This window comes from Lutra lutra, chromosome 8 (genome assembly GCF_902655055.1).
Source record: "Lutra lutra chromosome 8, mLutLut1.2, whole genome shotgun sequence".
Taxonomy (NCBI): Eukaryota; Metazoa; Chordata; class Mammalia; order Carnivora; family Mustelidae; genus Lutra; species Lutra lutra.
Window position 1 is genome coordinate 124,839,252 of NC_062285.1, and position 24,638 is coordinate 124,863,889.

General features: G+C 41.4%; 1 protein-coding gene across 4 annotated transcripts in view; it reads left to right on the forward strand.

The window, feature by feature from the left end:
* The first annotated feature begins 16,107 nt into the window (after positions 1-16,107).
* The window catches only part of CHPT1 (choline phosphotransferase 1), a 36,877-nt gene continuing 28,346 nt past the window's right edge, over positions 16,108-24,638 (forward strand). For all 4 annotated transcript variants that reach the window (XR_007129423.1, XR_007129424.1, XM_047741288.1 and 1 more), the window contains exon 1: positions 16,108-16,526. Coding sequence is in view for 2 of the 4 variants with exons in the window: in XM_047741288.1 (XP_047597244.1) it covers positions 16,254-16,526 (273 nt within the window). In the remaining 2 variants the exon portion in view is untranslated. The remainder of the gene's footprint in view (positions 16,527-24,638) is intronic.

Genomic DNA, 24,638 nt, shown 5'->3' on the forward strand with positions numbered 1-24,638 from the left:
TCATATCTCTGTGTGTACACCCAATAAATGACTGGCAAAATCAATCAGTGTGGCTGCTGGGTCAGAACCCCAGAACCCCAGCAACTGAGTTGGTTGCTTAATTCAAACCCTCATGGACTGATTTTGCCAAGTAAAGGTCAAGTTTGTTAGGGTTTTTATAAACATCGCCTAAAAGTGACTGTAAAGTATCCCTACAAAATCCTGGTTCTCTAGTCATGACTTATGCTCTCAAAAATATTTTGTACTAGACAACGTTATTTTTCTACATATGATCGCTTCTCTTATTAAGAGTGCTCTTGCACCACAAAGTTCCAAAAAGGAAGAAAAAGTCTATTTTGAAACTACAAAAAGCAAGAAATGTCAGAAACTGTCATTGCTATTAACTTTCCTACAACTTTGTCCTGATTTTGTTTGAATTTCACTTTTTTTAAGAAAAATTATATGTCAAATTATATTCTTTTTGGAAACTAAACATTTATAAAAAATTTTTTTAATTTTTAATTTTATTTTTTATAAACATATAATATATTTTTATCCCCAGGGGTACAGGTCTGTGAATCGCCAGGTTTACATACTTCACAGCACTCACCATAGCACATACCCTCCCCAATGTCCATAACCCCACCCCCCTCTCCCAACCCCCTCCCCCCATCAACCCTTAGTTTGTTTTGTGAGATTACGAGTCACTTATGGTTTGTTTCCCTCCCAATCCCATCTTGTTTCATTTACTCTTCTCCTACCCCCTTAACTCCCTATGTTGCATCTCCTCTCCCTCATATCAGGGAGATCATATGATAGTTGTCTTTCTCTGATTGACTTATTTCGCTAAGCATCATACGCTCTAGTTCCATCCACGTCGTCGCAAATGGCAAGATTTCATTTCTTTTGATGGCTGCATAGTATTCCATTGTGTATATATACCACATCTTCTTTATCCATTCGTCTGTTGATGGACATCTAGGTTCTTTCCATAGTTTGGCTATTGTGAACATTGCTGCTATAAACATTCGGGTGCACGTGCCCCTTCGGATCACTACGTTTGTATCTTTAGGATAAATACCCAGTAGTGCAATTGCTGGGTCATAGGGTAGTTCTATTTTCAACATTTTGAGGAACCTCCATGCTGTTTTCCAGAATGGTTGCACCAGCTTGCATTCCCACCAACAGTGTAGGAGGGTTCCCCTTTCTCCACATCCTCACCAGCATCTGTCATTTCCTGACTTGTTAATTTTAGCCATTCTGACTGGTGTGAGGTGATATCTCATTGTGGTTTTGATTTGTATTTCCCTGATGCCGAGTGATATGGAGCACTTTTTCATGTATTTGTTGGCCATCTGGATGTCTTCTTTGCAGAAATGTCTGTTCATGTCCTCTGCCCATTTCTTGATTGGATTATTTGTTCTTTGGGTGTTGAGTTTGCTAAGTTCTTTATAGATTTTGGACACTAGCCCTTTATCTGATATGTCGTTTGCAAATATCTTCTCCCATTCTGTCAGTTGTCTTTTGGTTTTGTTAACTGTTTCCTTTGCTGTGCAAAAGCTTTTGATCTTGATAAAATCCCAATAATTCATTTTTACCCTTGCTTCCCTTGCCTTTGGTGATGTTCCTAGGAAGACGTTGCTGCGGCTGAGGTAGAAGAGGTTGCTGCCTGTGTTCTCCTCAAGGATTTTGATGGATTCCTTTCTCACATTGAGGTCCTTCATCCATTTTGAGTCTATTTTCATGTGTGGTGTAAGGAAATGATCCAATTTCATTTTTCTGCATGTGGCTGTCCAATTTTCCCAACACCATTTATTGAAGAGGCTGTCTTTTTTCCATTGGACATTCTTTCCCATTTATAAAATGTTTTAAAGGTTCATGCTTATTTACTTACTTTAAAAGAAAGCTTAATGAATGCTTCACCTAAATTAATACAGAAATAGAAAAAAACCCACTCATTCCAAGAAACATTGGAATGAGGTAATATGTCCTTAGACACTCATTTTTAATAATTCTGAAACATTCTTTCAGCTCAACAAATGAGTTACTGTATATCTGATGTGTGGATTCAGCTAGAACCAAACTATGAATAAGCATCTTCATATCTTCAAGGAGTTTATAAAGCAGAAGACTAATAAAAAAAAGGGAAACATAAACAGGGCAGAGAGCAGGTATAAGAGAGCACCATAAGGATTTAGAAGTTGGATAATGTGGCTTGTGTTTTGTTACTATCCATGTATGTATCACACTAGGATGAAGTACAAGACATGCCATGTGACTTTATTTTTCTAAATCAAATTAAAATATGAGCTCTCCACTAGCCAGGGAGTTTGACAAGTGCTCTCTGTCCTGTTTGGAGGTCCTACCTCAGGTCCTAGGTCAGTTCTGTGCCTAGAAAATGGAGAGAAGGAAAGTCTCCCCATTTCAGTCCACACTGATGACTACAGAAATGTCTGTCTGTGTACAGCCCACTACAGTCCACTCAAAGACAAGTGATTATAACTACCTGGACAAGTGTGGACCTGGGGTCTTTCAACCTCCAAAGTCATAGCTTGGCTATTTACCTGCTACTTCTAAGGGTGTTCTTTGTGGGAACACTGGATAGTTCTACCACTTAGTACTAGTGTTGGAGCTGGGCAAGAGGGACCCTTCTACTTTCAAGTGCCTCAGTCTGGCCTTCCTCTACCTGTATCTCCCTCCACAGGGCAGGAGAGCCATGAAGCCAAGGGGATGTGCCTACTTGGAACACCTCCCATATCTCCATCTTATAGACTGAACCCAAGCTCACTTTTATGGCCTTTCTGGTCATTTTCCCTGAGTTCAAACCCCTAAGCGAGAAAGTTATCACCAATATATCACCAATATATGCACCCTGATGTCCAAGAGTTGGCTTAGAGAAACCCGTTTGCCGGGACGCCTGGGTGGCTCAGTTGGTTGGACGACTGCCTTTGGCTCAGGTCATGATCCTGGAGTCACAGGATCGAGTCCCGCATCGGGCTCCCAGCTCCGCAGGGAGTCTGCTTCTCTCTCTGACCTTCTACTCGCTCATGCTCTCTCTCACTGTCTCTCTCTCAAATAAATAAATAAAATCTTTAAAAAAAAAAAAAAAGAAAAAAGAAACCCGTTTGCCAGGAGGTTGGGGTGTGAGAGATGTGACCAGAGCTTATGCTTGAGGCTGGAGCATCTGTACATGTGTGCCTGGGAACCCTCATGATGTGATGCAGGAAGGAGATAGGATGTAAAAAGCAGGGAGCCCAGAGACTGGCAGTGGGTCACAATATTTTGGCAAGTATCTCTGAAGAATCTGAGAACTCTACAATTCAAACCTGGCCTTCCAAGTCATTATGGATTCAGCTCATGAAGACTGGAAGATACTACTAGTTTATTAACCATCTGTTAGCTTGATTTATAACTTAAATAAATATTTATGTATATGAGCTATTAAAGTTAGGGGTCAGTCTGCCCTCAACCATCTTTGATTCCTTCTCTGTATCCCATCTAACATCTCTCCCACCACACCCCAAACTCTTCTCTCTCCTCACTCACCAAACTCCATGTCTGACCCTCCTTCTCCTTCCTCACTCAAGTTCCCTAGAAAAAATTCTAGAAATACAAGTTTGGCTTCTTTTTCCTGGGAATAGGATCAGGAATAATAATGCCAGTCTTCTTACCAACTATCTTATGATATTAATTGATTCTAGATTGAACTCTACATTTGTTTTATTTCCTATTTTAGCCAGGCCATCTTTGTACCAAAGATTCAGGTGGTTGCTACATGTAGATATTTATAAAATCCTTTGTAATTAGACTTTGATAACTTGGAATGGACAAGAGAAACCACCTAATGGAATAACCAGTTCTCCTGATTCTGAGGTCTGTCATCACCCTCTTAATGTCACCTGATGATCTCTCTCTGTCCCCAAATGCACTGGCCTGAGCAATCTATGGCCTAGCTGGATATTTTTCTTCTATCTGGAGTAGATTACTAGGAACAAAATACCAGAGAGGCAGCAAGACTATTAGACACTCCCAGAGGGGTCATTTAGTGTGGCTCGGGGCACTGGATGACTCAAGTCAGAAAAGGAAAAAACATTGCATTTAAGTACACATCCACCATAACTTCTTTCACTCCCAAGCAATAGCTTTAGAAAGCCATCTTTTAGTTCTTTGTGGATAGGCACTTACACAGTTATCCACAGGCAAGAAGGTCCCTCCTTTATTGCTGTACTCTCCCCTTCATCCTAGTCAGAGAACCCAAGAAAACATTTTAAAGGCATTATATACCGGGGCGCCTGGGTGGCTCAGTGGGTTAAGCCACTGCCTTCGGCTCAGGTCATGATCTCAGGGTCCTGGGATCGAGTCCCACATCGGGCTCTCTGCTCAGCAAGAAGCCTGCTTCCCTCTCTCTCTCTCTCTCTGCCTTCCTCTCCGTCTACTTGTGATCTCTCCCTGTCAAATAAATAAATAAAATCTTTTAAAAAAAAAAAGACATTATATACCAATTTTAAAATCTTAACTTAAAGTTTTTTAGTTAATGAAATAAATAAATAAATAAAAAAGAACTAGTGGTTACCAGCAACACCATGGCAAGGAAAAGAACCATTATTTGGATTTTGTAATGAATCCCTCTTAAATGATTGGGACAAGGGGTAATTGGAAAGCAGCCATGTTGCAAAATAAACCAAAGCTGATTTGGAGTCATGTGGTTATTTGGAAAATTCCAGGCACTAGAGAGCCAAGTAATGTATCCCCTGCAGGCTATGGGATGAAGTGTCATTGGACTGGTCATCTCAGTCCCACTCCTGAGTGTCCACTGGGGGTCATTGTCAATTCAGTTCTCATTTCTGCATTGGGAGGCACCACTGAGCTGGAGGCAGGTGGGGTGGTAGAGCAGGTTACCAAGAAGAGGTAGAATATCTCTGCACGGGGTTATTTTTATGTACTTTTTAATAGTTCATAGTTAGGACTCAATAAACATTAGCTAGCGGTAGTAGGAGCTCATTGGTGAGATAAGTTCCATGATTGTCAAGTCCTCACAATGGCAAGCATGGACTCTGACCCAAAGTCTGCCATTAGTAACTCCAATCTCTGAGGAAGTTAAGCAGGAGTGATGGACAGATGAGCAGAAGATGGCAAAAAGGGGCTCAGTGGAGGCCAAGACCAAGAATTAACATCAAACAAGAGGGAGAAAAGGAAGACAGACTAGCACCATATTATTTGTACAGAGGGAAGGGAAGTCAAGAGCAGTGAGCTAGAAATGCATCCAGAAATAACCTCATGAGGCAAAAACTAAAGAAAGAGGAAATGGCAGTGAGAAAATCAACAATTTAAAAAAAAAAAAAAAAAAAAAAAAAAAAAAAAAACCAACCCAAACAAACAAGAGCACCTAGTTATGTCCTTTAGCGGCATTTTCTTGGTCATGATTTCTTAACCTTGTCCCCCACTGCCCTATTCTTCTTTGCAGAAGAAAGGAAAACCTTGGATAGAAAAAAAGAGTGTAGCCCGAAGCTACAACCACAGCCCCTGGTATGCTGACGCATTGAAGTTCATCCACATGTTGCATTCTTCTCTGTAATATAGGAGTTTATTTTAAAAGAAAACATTTTTGTCTTCCCAAATCTTCCAATAGATGTTGCTCCAGGCATTCTGTCAGGGAGCTAAAGTTCTCTCAGTTTGGGAAGGACTGTATAATCTTAGAATAGCCTCATCAACAATCAACAACTTCATCAGGGGCCAACAAGTAGATTTCAATTCCACTGAAGAGAGTACTATGTAATGAGTTTGAAATAAATAAATATATATAATATAAAATTAGAAATACAGGATGTGAGGACGATTGGGCTGCAACATCTGTCACCCCATTGATTGCCAGGGTTGACTTGGCTGATCTGGCTGGCTAGGAGGTTGTCCCCTTCATCCCTTACCGTTCCATGTGCGTCCCTCCTGAAGCTGTGCACTCTGTCAAAGAGGACAACCTTCCCCGATAGAGGAGAGGACCGTTCTTCGGTCAAGGGTATACCAGTAGCTACGCTCCCCTGCTAGAACATCCAAACAAGCTCTCAAGGTCCATTTGTAGGAGAACATAGGGTAGCCAAGCTTCCAAGACTCCAGATACATCCAAATAAGGTGCAGTCTGCCTTTCTTAAAAAAAAAAAAATCAGAAATACAAAATAAGATACTAAATCTTATGCGCCTATCTATCTATCCATCTATCAATCGATCTCTTCTTTGCCCTGGAAAGAATAGCTCTTTTTTTTTTTTTTAAGATTTTATTTATTTATTTGACATAGAGAGAGAGAGAGGAAGAAAGCACAAGCAGGAGGAAGGTCAGGCAGAGGGAAAAGCAGGCTCCCCACTGAGCAAGGAGCCCAATGTGGGGCTCCATCTCAGGATTCTAGGATCATGACCTGAGCTGAAGGCAAATGCTTAACCAACTGAGCCACCCAGGGGCCCCAGGAAAGAATAACTCTAAGCAAGTGAGCCAAACTGGTCTTTCTTGACCTTCAACTGCCCTGAGTGATTTCTCTGTTTGTTCTGCTCAGACCCATTCCACCTGGTGCTCAAGGGGCTTCTTCAGAGCAGTGCATCCACCCAAGCCTTCTAAGACCAGATGTTTCAGTCCCTCCTCATCCAACATCTGGGGTCTTGTGACCAGCAGCATGGGCATCACCTGGGAGTTTGTTAGGAAAGAAAACTCTCAACACCATTCACTCTCCACATCCCCTCACACAGAACCTGCATTGTAACAGGATCTCCATCTGAGCCCTGTATCTGTCCATGTTGGAGAAGTACAGCTCCAACCTTCTTACTAGTTCCTTGCATGCATCTTTATTTGGCATCATTCCCTCTCACCTGCCCAAAGGAAAGACATTCTGATAAAAGTGTCCCTCCTAAGGTATTCCTGATAATAACCTAATTCAATACTGAAATGTGACCCAACCCCAGCATATAAAATCAATGCACAAAAATTGCATTTCTATATACTACCAAGACAGAAGAAAAATTAAAGAGTCGACCCCATTTACAATCACACCCAAAACCATAAGATACCTAGGAATAAACGTAACCAAAGAGGCAAAGGATCTACACTCAGAAAACTATAGAACACTCATGAAAGAAAATGAGGAAGACACAAAGAAATGGAAAAATTTTCCATGCTCATGGGATGGAAGAACAAATATTGTGAAAATGTCTATGTTACCTAGAGCAATCTATACATCCAATACAACCCCTAACAAAATACCGTCGACATTTTTCACAGAGTTGGAACAAATAATCCTAAAATTTGTATGGAACCAGAAAAGACCCCAAATAGCCAGGGGAATGTTGAAAAAGAAAGTCAAAGCTGGTGGCATCACAATTCTTGACTTTAAGCTCTATTACAAAGCTATAATCATCAAGACAGTGTGGTACTGGCACAAAAACAGACACATAGATCAATGGAACAGAATAGAGAGCCCAGAAATAGACCCTCAACTCTATGGTCAACTAATCCTTGACAAAGCAGGAAAGAATGTCCAGTGGAAAAAAGACAGTCTCTTCAATAACATGTTGGGAAAATTGGACAGCCACATGCAGAAGAATGAAACTGGACCATTTCCTTACACCACACACAAAAATAGACTCTAAATGGATGAAAGACCTAAATGTGAGAAAGGAATCCATCAAAATCCTAGAGAACATAGGCAGCAACCTCTGTGACCTTGGCTGCAGCAACTTCTTGCTAGACACGTCTCCAAAGGCAAGGGAAACAAAGACAAAAATGAAATATTGGGACTTCATCAAGATAAAAAAGCTTCTGCATAGCAAAGGAAACAGTTGACAAAACCGAAAGACAACCGACAGAATGGGAGAAGATATTTGCAAATGACATATCAGATAAAGGGCTAGTATTCAAAATCTAGAAAGAACTTATCAGACTTAATACCTGAAGAACAAATAATCCAATTAAGAAATGGACAGAAGACATGAACAGACATTTCTCCAAGGAAGACATATGAATGGTCAACAGACACATGATGCTCCACATCACTTGGCATCAGGGAAATACAAATCAAAAGAACAGTGAGATACCACCTCACACCAGTCAATATGGCTAAAACTAACAAGCCAGGAAACAACAGATGTTGGCAAGGATGCAGAGAAAGGGGAACCCTCCTACATTGTTGGTGGAAATGCAAGCTGGTACAGCCACTCTAGAAAACAGTATGGAAGTTCCTTAAAAAGTTGAAAATAGAGCTAACGTATGACCCAGCAATTGCATTACTGGGCATATACCCCAAAGATACAAATGTAGTGATCTGTTTATAGCAGCAATGTCCACAACAGCCAAACTATGGAAAGAGCCCTGTTGTCCATGGACAGATGAATGGATAAGGAAGATATGGTATAATACACAATGGAATACTATGCAGCCATCAAAAAATGAAATCTTGCCATTTGCAATGACATGGATGAAATCAGAGGGCATTATGCCAAGTGAAATAAGTCAATCAGAGAAAGACAATTATAATATGACCTCATTAATATGTGGAATTTAAGAAACAAAACAGAGGATCATAAGGGAAGAGAGAAAAAAATAAAACAAGACAAAATCAGAGAGAGAGACAAACCAATAAGAGACTTTTAATCATAGGAAACAAACTGAGGGTTGCTGGAGGGGAGGGGAGTGTAGGGATGAGGTAACTGGGTGTTAAATATTAAGGAGGGCACGTGATGTAATGAGCACTGGGTATCATATAAGACCGATGAGTCACTGGGATGCCTGGGTGGCTCAGTCTGTTAACCATCTGCCTTTGGCTCGGGTCATGATCCCAGGGTCCTTAGATCAAGTCCCACATTGGGCTCCTTACCTGGTGGAGGGCCTGCTTCTCCCTCCCCCGCTTAGAGTGCATGCCCTCTCTCTTTCTCTCAAATAAATAAATTAAATCTTTGAAAAAAAAAACAAAACCTGATGAATCACTGACCTCTATCTCTGAAACCAGTAACACATTATATGTTAATTAATTGAATTAAAATTTTAAAAATGGGAAAATGTTATGGAAGTTAAATAATAACAATTGTTAACATTTATTGAGTGCCTACCACACTGAGTACTGTGCTAATTGCTTTCTAAGCATTATGTCATTTAATCCTCACATAATATTATGAGGAAGGTATTGTTTATAAGAAAATTAAATCATAAATATAATTACATATAAATAAAATCTGACTGCTTTACAAAAAAAAAAAAAAAAAGAAATGTGACCTAACCTGTTACTCCTAAAAGCCCTAACCTGAACAAAGGAAGAACTCTTGGGATTTCAGCCCCCCTACACTGCTAAAGAAGGAATTTTTGAGGAAGGGCATTCCCTCTCATGCTCCTCAAATCATACTGTGCAAAAAATTTTAAAGCAGAAGGATGTGAACTCAGAAAAGGATAATAAGTTAAAAAGGTTAAAGGATACAAAAAAGAGTGCTAAGAACTGTCTCTGAGGGAAATCAATTTCCTTAATCCTAAATTGCTTTCGCAATTTCAGATAAAAAGCACAATTACAACTTCTCAGAGACTGTATTGTGAAATTTTATTTCTGATCTCGTCCAGGAAATCAAGCATTTGTAAAAGAGGAGAGCAAATGTTTTTGGCAATCTATTAGTAAACACTGCATGTCTACTCATGCATTTTATAAGGTATCATGGTTCTATAAATTTGTAGACTTTATAGTCTCAAAGTACAAAACTATAAAAACATAAATTAGATCAAAGGAAGTAAATGAAAAAAGACGAGTCTTCATACTGTAAAATCATTCTAATCTTTAGAAATACTCCAGCCTATGAGTCTAAACCTCTAAACACAGAGAGAGCTTGACTCCTTAAATGATAACATTCTGCTACACCAAAAATCTAGTGAGTGGATTCCTTGATTTCAACCCATGCCTTTTTCCAAACCAATAAAAGTCAGTGGCTTTTTGAAGCGGTTTTATCACAACAGATGCACCTAATCTGTGAGGCTACAGTGTTATATTTCATGGAAAGTCAGCTGAGATGTTGAGGATGCTGAAGAAGGAGTTTTGCAATGTGAGTGAAAGTGACATACCCAAAGAGAACCAGTGGTAAAACCAAGGTATCCTTTCTCTTTGGGGAAAGAAATTCAATTCAGCTAAAAAAGCAAATAAAAATTTATGGGCCTTGGGGCACCTGGGTGGCTTAGTGGGTTGGGCCTCTGTCTTCAGCTCAGGTCATGATCTCAGGGTCCTGGGATCGAGCCCTGCATCAGGCCCTCTGCTCGGCAGGGGGCCTGCTTCCCCCTCCTCTCTCTGCCTGCCTCTCGGCCTACTTATGGTCTCTCTCTCTCTGTCAAATAAATAAATAAAATTTTAAATAAGAATAATAATAGAAAAATTTATGGGCCTATTGTACTATGAATATATTAAGATGTTACCATTGGGGGAGGTTGGGTGAAGAGTACAAGAGATCTCTCTGTATTATTTTTGCAACTTTCTGACTCTATAGTTATTTCAAAATTAAAATTTTTTAGAAGTATGGATGGATGGCACTACTGAGTGCCAAGCATTGAGGAACGCACTTAGTGCAGGGCTGTGGTCTTGGTACTCTATAAGCTGGGTAAGAGGCAGATTGGTACATAAGTGAGTGACCAAAGACAGATTGGAATACAGGTACAAAGTCTCTGGTTATGTGGAAGCAGGAGAGGTCAAACTGGAAGAATGTGAAAGGTCATCTCAGAGAGTGTGGAATTTAAGCCGAGCCTGGACAAATGAGCAATGCTTTAGAGGTAATGAGAGATGGAGGCTACTTCCCTAGCCCAGGGAGCAAATCAGGGCATGAGAAAGCACTGGGTGTGTTTGGGAACAGCTAATGGGAGCTGGAGCATGGGATGCAGAGAGGGGATTGAGGGAAGAAGAGACATTTGGGAGGTAAAACTGGAAAAATAGATTCAGCCTTCAAATACCAAGCAAGGGAGGTTGGATTTTACCAAAGGCATCTGAACAGGGGAATTCATCATCAGCTTTAGTATTTAGGTAAAACAATTTTTTACATAATATTTAGAATGGTGCAAAATCTACAGAAACTGGACTGTTCGATATTGACAAAAATTCCTATCTAAATCCAATATTTATTTGTTTTTTTAATTTTTTGTATACACTTACTTATTTATTGGTTTCAAGAGTAGAATTTAGTGATTTATCCCTTACAAACAACACCCAGGGCTCAACACAAGGGCCTTTCTTAATGTCCATCACCCATTTAGCCCATCCCCCACCCACTTCCCCTCCAGTAACCCTCAGTTTGTTCTCTATAGTTAATGGTCTCTTACAGTTTGCTTCCCTCTCTCTTTTTTTGTTTTCCCTTCCCTCTCTCTTTTTGTTCATTCATCTGTTTTGTTTCTTAGATTCCACATATATGTGAAATCATATGGTATTTGTCTTTCTCTGACAGTAAGTCCAATATTTAATATACATAATTTATTAGGTGACATTTAGCAATGGTTAGGAGTATAGGGTCTGGAATCAGCTATGTGGTCTTGAGTCCCAACTTCATCACTTTTCTAGTTGTGCAGTCCTAGCAAGTTATTGAACCTCACTGGGCTCCAGTGAAAAAATCTGCAAAATGAGGAAATAATTATATCTACCTCACAGGATTTTTGTGAATATTAGATGAAATTACTCTTCATTCTTAGAGGGGCACCTGGGTGGCTCAGTGGGTTAGGCCGCTGCCTTCGGCTCGGGTCATGATCTCAGGGTCCTGGGATCGAGTTCCGCGTTGGGCTCTCTGCTCAGCGGGGAGCCTGCTTCCCTCTCTCTCTCTCTGCCTGCCTCTCTGTCTGCTTGTGATCTCTGTCTGTCAAATAAATAAATGAAATCTTTAAAAAAAAAAAAAAAGAAATTACTCTTCATTCTTAGAACAGTGCCTCATTGGAGCTCATCAATGTAAGCTACCATGTTAGTTCAAGAAAAGGAAAATTTGTGTACGTCAATCACTATGTAATAAACCATGATAATCAAAGGGAGCCATAAAGCAAGAGATAAAATAATAGGAAATCGCTAATCTACTTTTCTTTGACACTAGATAGGTTGGCCTTGATATGTCTTGAATTCATTTGAAATTTCCAAAAATCTGTTAAAAAACAAAACAAAACAAAAAAACAAAAAACAAAAAAACCAGGGGGAAATCAGCTTAGGAGCATGAGTTTTAAAAATGTGCTTTTAGACAACGTGGATGGAACTAGAGGGTATTATGCTTAGTGAAATAAGTCAATTGTAGAAAGACAACTATCATATGATCTCCCTGATATGAGGAAGTGGAGCTGCAACGTGGGGGGTTTGGGGGTAGGAAAAGAATAAATGAAACAAGATGGGATTGGGAGGGAGACAAACCATAAGAGACTCTTAATGTCACAAAACAAACTGAGGGTGAGGGGCAGGTAGGGAGAGGGTGGTGGGTTATGGACATTGGGGAGGGTATGTGCTATGGTGAGTGCTGTGAAGTATGTAAACCTGGCGATTCACAGACCTGTACCCCTGAGGCTAATAATACATTATATGTTTATTTAAAAAATTATTTAAAAAATATGCTTTTAATTTTTAAATTTTTTTATTACTTTTACTTTTTAATTATAAAATATTCCAGGGGTGCGTGGGTGGCTCAGTCAGTTAAGTATCTACCTTCAGCTCAGTTCATGATCCCAGAGTCCTGAGATAGAGCCCCCCCAACAGGCTCCCTGCTCTGCAGAGGGCCTGCTTCTCCCTCTCCCATTGCTGCTGCCCCAGTCTGTGTGCGCGCTCTCTCTCTAATAAATAAATAAATAAATAAATAAATAAATAAAATCTTAAAATAAATAAATAATAAAATATTCCCTATTTGCAAAAGAAAATGGTTATACATATATAGCATAAATAATAAAATGAAAACCATATTCTTACTACCTAGTTTAAATATTGTGGCGGAGATAGCAAGAGGACCCTCCAATATCCATTTTCCCACTTTACAGTAGTAATAGAAATCATTTAGCGGGGCAAATGGTTGCCCAGCTAAAAACTACATTTCCAGCCTTTTTTGCCGCTATGCACAGTCATGTGACCAGGTTCTGGCCAATAGGATGAGAGCAGAAGGTGTACACTTTAGACCTCGCCCCAGTAAGGAAATGAATGTAGCATTGCCTTCTCTTTTTTCCCATTCCAACTGATTAGAACTTGTGGTTAGCCATTTTTGACCACAAGGGCAAGGGGCAACATCGTAATGATGGCAGACTAATGAAATGGAAGAAATCTGTGTCCCTGGCATTTTGGCATTGCCATGGCAGCCCAGAATTGCCTGACACTAGGTGAGAGAAAAATACACTTACATCATATTTAGGTCATGTGGTTTTTGTATCCTAATATAATTATCAATACTTTGGAAGCAATCTGTGTGCACTTCTACAATCCCATTTCTGGAATTGTATGTGTCATTTATTTCCTTTTCTTCATAGCTTTGTCACACATGGTCACATATGTACATACTCCTAAATGCAGAGTCATGCATGTTTTCAAGCTTCGTATGAGTGAAATCATACTGTGTGCATTTTTTCTATAACCTTTTTTCCCTCTGTCAACATTATACTTATGCAATCCATCCGTGTAATAAGTGTAGCTACGGTTTATCAATTTTCTACTGCTATATTAAACTTTCTGTGTAATATTAAATTATATGAAAATACCTCAGGGTATCCATTCAGCATTGTTGGACATTTAGGATATTTATAGTTGTTGATTATTGTACAAAGATGCTGTGAATATTCTTACACCTGTCTCCTAGGACACATGTGCAACAATTTCTCTAGGATATACTCCTGGATCAGAATTGTGGTGTTAGAGTATGAGCATCTTCAACTTTACCAGATAATGCCAGATTGTTTTTCAAAATGGTTGTCTCATCTATTCCTCCTTGCTAACACTTGCACTCAGGTAGGCCACATGATTAAGTTCTGGCCAGTGGGATGTATGTAGAAGTGTCATTCGGGAATTCTAGAAAAGCACCTTACTTTGGGGCTCAGCTGAGTGGTATCCAACTTTTTTTTTCACCCTCTTCCTCTTTGCTGCTACTTGGAGTGCAAATAGGATGGCTGGAGCTCCAGCAGCCATTCAGAACCAAGAGATGACCTACTTTATAGGTGTAAGTCAGAGACAGGATATTGGAGCTGAAGACAAAAGAGTCTGAGTTCCTGGTGATCATGAAGCCACCATAATTCTAGACTTATGCAAGAAAAAAAATAAACATTTATTCTGTTTAAGTCACCAGATTTGGGGGATTTTTGTTACAGGTATCTGAATGTAAGCCCAGTTGAGTGTTTTGTTTCTCACTGATTTTAGGAATTCTTTATATAATCTGGGTACTAGTCAATGTGGATTTTATTTGAGGGAAATGCCTTTTCCTGGCTTGTGCTTGTCTTTCATTCTCCTTTGATGTTTTGATGTACACTAAAATTAATTGTAATGTAGTTAAATTTATTGTGGAAAAGGATTTCTCCTTGGATTATTCATGGCATTGATAAATTTAAAAAAAAAACCGATGTCCCCAAGTTTACTGTACATAAAACCAGCATAGTTGAAAGGTGGATCTGTCATTCTGATTCCTTTCCTGCATTTTCAGCACTTTTTTTTCCATGTTAAAGATTAGGAGATGTATATTCAATGGATGTTTAGGTCTGTAGGAACCTTCATATTGCTCTAAGGAAGGGATTGCCAAACTCTTTCCTGTGACGGCCCAGACTGTAAATATTCCAGTGTTTGCAAGCCAATGTCTCACACAACCACTGAACTCTGCTTTTGGAGTGATAAAGTAGTGTAAACAATATGTGAGGCATAAGCATGGCTTTATCCATGGCACCGAAGTTTGAATTTCATATAATTTCACATCAAAAAAAAATTCTTTTGATTTTTTTCAGCCATTTTTCAGCCACTTAGCTCATAGGCTATACTAAAACAGGCGGTGGGCTGGGCAGTAGTTTGCTGACTCCTCTCAGAGTGTTGTAATGAATCCTGTGGGACAAACTGCATCTGCTGAGAGACGTTGCCTAACACACTATCTCCAAAGCAGTTTCTGAGCTTGTTCTATGCCTTAGAAAGCTGTATAAAGATCAGGACCAGGAAGTGAAAAAAAGGCAAGTGGAAGTCTTATCTCAGGCTGTGAAATATGTTTATGACAAGATGTCCCCTGCCTAAATGGGTGCATTGTGAGGTAAGGGGCTGCTGAACTACCATTGTGTGGCAAGTGTGCTTAGTCCTCTGCAGTGGGAGCACATTGCCTGGATCCATGTCCTCTATTCCCAGAGAAAGCTGCGTGTAAAAATATCCAGTTACTGGTATTGGATGCTCGGGGGGGGGGGGGGGGGGGGGGGGGGGGGGCATTTGGGTTTCAGCCATTCAGCCATTCATGGGTTTCAGCCATTCAGTCCCCTTTTCAGCAAATGTTTCAAAGTCCTGGTTTTTCTTTTCAACACCTTGGTCTTTGAACCCTGAACCTTGAACCCCCCAGGGAGTGTTCTTTCGAGCTAATTAATGGCAGGGACCCTGTCCTCAGGGTAGGAAGGAGAATTGTTTTTGTTGTGTGTTTATCAAGCAGGACCTCTTTTGGGGCAGACAGATGGGGTCATTAGGCCAGTGACCCAAGACGTGCAAAAATCATGTTCTCACAAAACCCCCTCCCCCTCCTCCCAGACTCCACAGGCAGCGTCATCCTGCAGTGGTTAGCCAAAGGCCAGAGATACCCACACTAGGAGAACAGAGCTGTGCACAAGACCACACGTTGGAGGAAGCAGCCTCTAACTGCCCAGCCTGGGAGGATCCTTTAATCACGGGAGCGCGGCCAGACGTCCCTGGAGAAGAATGGAACCTTTGGAGGCAGGTGCATCAGCCAGTCCCTCGGGGAAGTCAGGTCCCTGGCACGTCCGCCAGAAAGTTACTGTCTGCAGGACCCTAGTGGTAACCTGGTGGCTTGCGAGTACCGGCCCAAACCTCCCAGACACCTCGCCATACTCTCCCCAACCCCTCCCCTAAATTCCCCTCCTCGGAGGCCCCGCCCACCCCCGGCGGTCGCACCCGCGGCCGGGCCGCTCTGGGGGCAGGGGCCCCGGGACCTGGGGCAGCCCGGCCTGACCTCGACCGAGCCGGCCCGACCGTCTAGTTCCACCCGGTCAGCGCAGGCCGGGGCCCACGGGCCCCTCCCTCCACCTTCCCCCCGCCCTGGCGCCCGGCACGGTCCCCGCTCCCTCGCAGCGGCGGGGCCCGCAGGCGGCCATGGCGGCGGGCGCCGGGGGCAGGCCCGCGCCGCGCTGGCTGAAGGCGCTGGCCGAGCCGCTGAGCGCGGCGCAGCTGCGGCGGCTGGAGGAGCACCGCTACAGCGCGGCGGGCGTCTCGCTGCTGGAGCCGCCGCTGCAGATCTACTGGACCTGGCTGCTCCAGTGGATCCCGCTGTGGATGGCCCCCAACTCCATCACCCTCCTGGGCCTGGCCATCAACCTGCTAACCACCTTCCTGCTCATCTCCTACTGCCCCACGGCCACCGAGGAGGTAGGGCCCGCCTTCCGCTCGCGGCCCGCGCCGGGAGCCTCGGCCGCGGAGGAGGGACCCCCAACTGTGTCCCGGGAACCCCGCGTTCCCAATCCCAGCCCCGCCCCAGTGCGCAGCTGTCCGGCCGCTGGAGGCGCCCGGGGAGCGGGGAGACCCCGCGCGGATGACTCTCCCGGGGCGGGGTGGGGGTCAGACACAGCCACTGCCCCGCGCCGCGTCCGCCCCGAGACTCCCCCGGGCCGCCTGGAGGCTGTCGCGCCGCTACCTCAGGTCTGCGTCTACCCGGAGCCTCCCCGGGCGGCAGAGGGGTTGTCAAGGTCACTGCCTCAGCCCGGGTCCACTCCAGCCTCCCCGGGCCACTGAGAGCCGGGGTCCTGTCTGCCCGGCCTCCACCCCGGTCTGGCGCGGAGCTGTGGGATGGATAAGCCGTCGGTTACTTTGCACACTGGGGGGAACTGAACGCCCCCATCTCCGGCCCGCCGGGCACCGCGGCCTGCGGTCGGGTTGGCCAAGCCCGAGTTACCCTTTGGACACTTATAATCGTTTCTGAAGGTTGTGCTAGTGATCTGAAATTACTGGTAGCACTGATCAAAGATAAGTTACTTCCAAGAGATAACTTCCTCTTTGCTTCATTGACATGCAAAACAAACTAAGGTATTAGCGAGGAGATAATCCTTACTATCGCGACCTAGGGATCCCGAATACCGACGGATTTTAGCTGTGCGTATTTGACCTGTGTCGGAAATGAGAGTAAATAACGTCAGCTTCGGACAACTGTTACTCAGAAGCACCGCACCCCGTGGGCTCAGTGGGGACAGGATAGGAGGCAGAGGAGGTTCACAGCATTTTTAGCTTTAATGTGGAGTACATGGGATAAATAACTCATTGCACATTCTGTGACACTGCTTTCTTTGCTCTCCAAATAGTGAAATCCCTTTTATAATCATATTTGAGTATAGGTTCTGTGAGGAACTAATTCAAATTAAGGTTGGATAGCGGGAATACAATGGAAATATTTTAGGCCTTCCATGCTAGGCGTCCATTTTAAAAAATATTTAATGGAGCCTACGTTTTAAAATCTATCTTGCCAGTCGATGCTTATGTTTATTACATATGAGTTCTTGGCAGATTTTGCACTGTTATTCATTTTCATCTTGTTTGCAAAAAGTAAGTTTCTTTTGTTTTTGTTTTTTTTTGCAGCCCGTTTGCAGAATTTCCTCAAGGCCTAGAGGTGGTTGTGCTAGAATGGAGGAGCTCTGGGTTTAGAAGTGGAAGGCTTGGGTTCCCATGGGGCTGCATCACACCATGGAAAGACCTGCTGGTCAGTTTTCCCATGTGTGAAATAGAAAATCATGCCTGCAAAACCAATTTCACAAGGATGCAGCGAGTATCAAATACCATATTACCTGAAGATAAATGTAGAAAGTGGCAATTTGCCCAACAAATTTAAAATATCACTCAACACATTAAAAATACCAGTTTTAATAAAAATGTCCTGACAGTGTATAAAAAAATTTAGTTTTTATTGGGCCTGAATTTGGCTAACAGCATATGGGCGCTTCTGATACTTGCCATGTGAATGTGTCGATATTATTTTGAACCATTTGTTTTTTTTTTTTTTAAGATTTTTATTTATTTATTTGACAGAGAGAGATCACAAGCAGGCAGGCAGAAAGAGAGGAGGAATCAGGCTCCTTGCTGAGCAGAGAGCCCGATGCGGGGCTCGATCCCAGGACCCTGAGATCATGACCTGAGCCGCAGGCAGAGGCTTAACCCACTGAGCCACTCAGGCGCCCCTCAGAACCATTTGTTGAGCACTTAGAAAAACCAGGGCATACGAACAAGTCCAGGAGATGCTGTGTAGGAGTATTAACTGGGGCCTGATGGAAGAGGTAAAGTTATGATTAATTTTTAGGCTCAGCCTCATTTAAAAAAAAAAAAAGGAGGAGTTAGGAATCTCAGACACAAAAAAAAAGTGGAAAAAATCAAAGTGGCCCCCAAAGAGTTAAAATAATAAGATGAAACTGAGAAGAGTTTCTGAAATGTATGATAGTAGATCCTCCTGCACTTGCTTCTAAGTGGCTGCAGCTGTGAGGGGACAAGCCATTCATTACAGGATTCATATTGCAGGTTTGATAAAATCCCAGTAATCGCAGGAAAGAAGTAATGATAGTTCAAGATGCTTTGCTTTCAGGTCACAGAGCTAGTAAATGACGGGACCTGATGACAGGATTCAGATCTAAGTCCATCTGACCCCAAAGCCCATGTATATATTTTCAACGCATCACCACCTTCTGGTCCAGAGTTTCTGCCTTTGTCTATGTTGTATGCAGGAAAAATTCCTTGTATATTATATAAGATTTAATCAGGTACATAAAGTGCTTTCACATCCATTGTTGCCTTTGTGTATTATATCTACCCAAGGAGGCTGGCAAGTTTTTTCCCTTCCTAGAATGGCCTTTCTACCATTTTAGTATTTCTTCTATCCATCCATCCTGAAGTAATAGTAGTATATATGTTTTTATTAGGAGGAAATTGAGGTCTGGAGGGTTAAGTGATTTTTAACCTGGATTATAAAGTGTTTTCTGATTCTTAGACTTAAGAACTCTTAGTGCTTTTCAAACTTGACAGATTGCTTCCAGAAAGAGGAAAAATACGTAAGGTTTTTGGATTTAGATGTTTAGGCTTCTGTACCCATATAGGATGACATGTATGCAATGCTGACCAAATATCTATATTAATAATAACACTTGATCTATTTTTTTTAAACTACTGTTTTAACTTCTAGGACATAAATGGGGATGAAGGGAACCTAATAGAAAAAAATTAAATAATTTATATTAAGTTCTACAGTGGCTGTTCCTTTTTCTTCTTCTTTTTTTCTACAATGGTGGTTTTTTTGTTGTTGTTGTTGATCCCAGGACCCTGGGATCATGACCTGAGCGGAAGGCAGAGGCTTCAACCCACCAGGCCACTCAGGCGCCCCTGTATTTCCTTTTTTATTACCTGTCTCCATCTTTATTTTCTTTTAACCAGATCAGTAACTTATCAGACATCTTTTATTAAGGCAGGACTCTTGTTAGGGAGTGGTCTAGTCTTAATAAAACAAAATATAAACTCCAACTCCTTTCCTGAGGTGGAAATTTGAGAAAGCGGGGCAGGGAAGGGAACTAAAATGAGGCAAGCAGTCACTTAGGCCTCGGGACTTAAGGAGGCACCGGAAGGACCCTGATCCTGAGGGTAAATACAGCCTCAATTTCTGTACGAACCCCTGGTGGCTCACTGGCCTCACCATATTCCCAGCCTTGGTTGGAGGGAGCTTCTGCAGGTAATTGCTTTGGGACTTGACTCTTTGATTCCTATGGTTTTCCTATAGTTTATTATATAAGCTATTCCTCCTTGGACTTTTGACCTGGGCCTAGGCTCTGACCACTTGGGTTTTGCAACATTAAAGAGAACAGCTGTGAAAGCACCCAGTACAGTTGCTGTCAATGATCCATCTGGCCCAGGGATTCTCTTCATACCCCTCTGCCTTCCTGTTTCCCTGCGCACAGTGAGAGACTGGCGTTTTCAATAAGAACTCTAGTAAGGGGGCGCCTGGGTGGCTCAGTGGGTTAAAGCCTCTGCCTACGGCTCGGGTCATGATCCCAGGGTCCTGGGATCACCCCGCATCTGGCTCTCTGCTCCGTGGGGAGCCTGCTTCCTCCTCTCTCTCTGCCTGCCTCTCTGCCTACTTGTGATCTCTGTCAAATAAATAAATAAAATTAAAAAAAAAAAAAAAAAGAACTCTAGTAGGTACTAAAGGTTTAAAAAAAGAGGGGGAAAAAGGACTATTCCCGAAAATATGAAAAGAAAGCAAGCTACCTTTCAGAGTACAGATTTCTAAAGTAAGGAGAGAGCCCCGCTGGGCCTGAATTGCTGGTCGTATTGCATTTCTATAAAATGCCTGCTTGTAACCTGCTTCATTTCCTGAAAATGGGTATGCTCTTCTCAAAAGCTGGCGGGTAACCAGACCTGAAGCCTGAAGGTCTGAGTTGAAACCAGTATATCCCCAGGCCCTTTCCTGATTGGAGACTGAGAATGATCACCCGCTTCTCTTGGAGCCTTTCAGGCCTCTGGTGGGGCCCCTCCCTCTGTAAACCGGAAGTGCCCCATCAGCGACAGGCGTGGAGTCAACAACCTCTTAATCATACCACAGGGCTAGACCAGTATCAGATTCGTGGTCTGTTAGAAATGCCATGAATTTTCTTTTGAAAATCCACTTTTTAAACCACATAACATTACATTTTTTCACATAGGCATGATCCGTCTTCTAATTTTCTTTCTTCCTACCTCTTATAAATGCACTTTCTGTTTTTATGGAGAGAGAAGTCGATTGCTGTTTGGATAATTAAGTCTCCCTGTTAGCAGCTGACCCAACTGTTACTGGTTATATAATACTTTTTGCATGTGTATCAACTCATACCCAAGGCCACTTAAAACAAAGAGATAATTTTTTTTTAAGTATAAAAATTTTATATAAATAGGCATTATATAGTTCCAGTATTTCCTATACTTTAATTTGGGAAGATTTCTACTTTTGTGTATAACTTATATATACTATTTTTTATTTACTATTTTTCTTTACATCAACTTTAAATCTCTTCCTTTTTAAAGATATGGACTCATTCTCAGCCTTAATACCTATAAAATCATAGATGTGATAACTATGCTAGCTTTTTTTATGCTAGCTCTTTTAAAAATTTGTTAGAATATTTCCAAAACATATTAAAATAAAGACATAATTATTAAAATTAAAAGTTGACCCACGAATCACCTAAACTTGTCTTATATCAGTAATAACAATAATAACAACAAACTTAATGAGCTCCTTCCATATGCCACGCACTTTTCTCAACACTTTCCATGTAATACTTTGATTTTCACAGTGAGACAGGAGCAGTGATTATGTGTATGTTTGATAAAGGGAGACTGAGGCACTGGGAGGTTAAGTCATCCATACTTAGCTAGTGATGAAAGCAAGGATCTGGGTGCAGGTAGAGTCCAGACTGTGCACTTTTTTTTTTTTTCCCAGATTTTATTTATTCATGAGAGAGACAGGCAGAGGGAGAAGCAGACTCCCTGTGGAGTAGGGAGCCCAGAGTGCAGGACTAGATCCTGAGCTGAAGGCTCAACTGAGCCAGCCAGGCATCCCAGATTGCACACTTCTAACCACTCTGCAGGAACAACCGAGGGCATAAATTTTTCCCTTTGGAAACCATTTTACCTGATAAGAAACAATTAGATCATCTAGTAATTTAGCTTCTGTGGTATGTACAGCAGATTTTAAAAACAGACAACATGCCTCATACCCATGAGAGAATTATATTCTAATATGAAAGATGGGTCCTTGGAGACTATCTAGTCTAACATTTTCATTTATAGGAGACCTAAGTATGTGTTCCAGAAAATCGAGTATTTTAAGATCCAGGCTTGTAAATGAAGTTTGTCCAGTGAGCAGAGATGTGCTTACTGATCACTTTCTAAATCTTTTCTTCCTTTTCCTGATGTATGTGTGCTCATTCAGACCCACTTATAAAAAAGAAGATAAGTAATTGGTTTATATGTGAGTGTTCTCTCTGACACAGTTATTTGTAATGAGAACAACTGCCATATGGTCTGGTTCAGAACTCTGGTTTCTCTAATTATAAAATGAATAATAGCAACCTATAATTCAGGTACCTGAAAAAGTAAAATTTCCCCAAGACTTATTTTTATACAGCTCTTTGTTAGTGGTGTAACTGAAAAGCAATTTAAATTTATTAGTGTTTTTTTTTAAATGACTGGGGATTATGATTGATTCTTAGTAATAATTTTGTTTTCTAGAATAAACTTGCATTATAATTTTTCATCAAATAATGCAAGATTCATCATTAGTGAAGTTATCACTTAATTGTAATGTAGCCACATAATTGAATACCATGTCATCATTTACAAGATTGATGTAGGTCTTGATGGTTGACCTGAAAAGCTTCCTATGGAATATTCTTTAAATTCTGATCCTAAAAGATACAGTAGATACTTTGAAAATTATATAATTTAAAACTTTAAATGTTAGGAATCTAATATTACCTGGAGGAGTTCTACTTTTTTGGAGTAGGTTCCTCCTATAGTAGTATTTTGATAAATTGTTTGTGACTTTATAATGAGTAATCCAGGCCTGACTGTTCCATGCTTATGTTGAAAATTTTTGAAAGTAAGTTGACATGAAAAGGTGAAATGAGTTGGGGTTGCTTTTGTAGATCCTCCTTCAACCTGGAGTCTCTTCTGTAATTAAACCTGTTTTGAGAATTCTTCTGGAAGGAAGGGTCCTGTGGTTCCTGGCCTTTGGATCTCCAACCTGGAGTCAGTTTTGCAGAGATAACAGGTTAGGAAGGAAGATGACAATTTGCAGGCTATTTAATAGCTTTCTTCAGGTGGAGTTGGAGGTGATGACATCAGGGAAAAGGAAAGATAGGTTTGACCTTTGTGGCATTGGGAAGACTGGAAAGGAATGAACCAGGTACTGGGGACTAGTGTGCCTTCCTAGGTTTAAAAGGAGGCAAGCATCACGTGGCTCCCAGCCGTTTCCTTAGGCTCATTACACTTGAAATTGGATTGTGTGAGCAGGATAGTGCTTCTCAGCAGGTCTGAAGGAATAAGTAGGCCGTGAAGTAAGAATTCAGGACTCTGCTGCCTGTGGTCTGATGGAGCCCTTATCCTAGGGCAGGGCAGAAGACCCGGGTCTGATTCCCAGGCCCAGTCTGGCCACTGGATGGGATGTGATCAGCCCTCTCTAAGTTTTACTTTCGACTTTAATAAAAAGAACATGATAGCTGCCCTATCTCTGTGGATTGCTGTATCAAATAAAACAGTGCTGGAAAATGCCCTTTGTTGTACTGTTTAAGATAATGTTACTGCCTTTCCAGTCTGACTACTGTTGATGTTCTGATCCTGCAACAGGGATCTGGTCACCGATTCATGAGTAAACCTCGCGTTTTCCAGGCCTCAACCTTCATTTAGGCCGAGACCCCTCTCTTGTTTCCTTGTTCAAATTCCCCTGCATTCTTTACCCATTTAAGCTCTAAATCTTAACTCTAGTAGCTCAATGATGTAGTTTTAAACTAGTGAACCAGTCTTCCTTTCCTTTTTCCAAATGATGGGCAGAGTCCACCTTCAACTGTGGTGTCCAGGAGTGACCAAATTTATCTCAGTATGGATTTCCATTAACACTTTGACCTTTGAACTTGCCTGCTGCCAGTCTACCAAATCGGAGGTCAGAATTAGGCTTTTAACATGGACCTTGGCTCCAGTGTCTCAGTATAAGAAGGTTCTGTGCATAGAAGGGAGAAATGTGCATCATCAGGTAGATGATGTTCTTTAGAAGTCTGTCATGTAAGGGGAAGGTACTTGGTGGAAAATAGATCAGAAAAGTGACTTTATGTCCTTCTAGAAATTTTAATAACTTCAATTTCCAATTTTACATAGATTTGAAATGTAACTTTGCTTTCCTTTGGTTATCAAAATTAAAACAATATAATTTTTCCTAGTAGGAAAAAATAGTTAAGAATTTACTAGTTTGAAAAGAGTCACCGGGATTGTTCTATGCAAAACACTTTTGTATTCTTTCAAGAAAGATTCTAGGAAAAACTCAGATGGTTTGTTTCGTTTTGCTTTTTCCACTTTTGTACTGCTGTAAGGGTTTACCAATTCTGTTTTTTTAGCCCCCTCCTAATTGTTTCATAGTTTGCAGATAAGCTTTTAAAAATATGCTAATCAGAATTGAATGTAGTATTTAAGTTTTTAATTTTTTTACTAAGTTTTCATTTTAATTCCAACATAGTTAACATACATCCGTGTATTAGTTTCAGGTGTATGATATAATGATTCAATTCTATACCTTATTCAGTGCTCATCACAAGTGTAGTCCTTCATCCCTGTCTCCTATTTCACCCATCTCCCCAACCCCCTCCCCTCTGGTAACCCTCTGTTTGTTCTCCATAGTTAAGAGTCCATTTTGGGGGTTGTCTCTTTTTTCTCCCTTGTTCATTTATTTTGTTTCTTAAATTCAACATATGAGTGAAATCATACGGT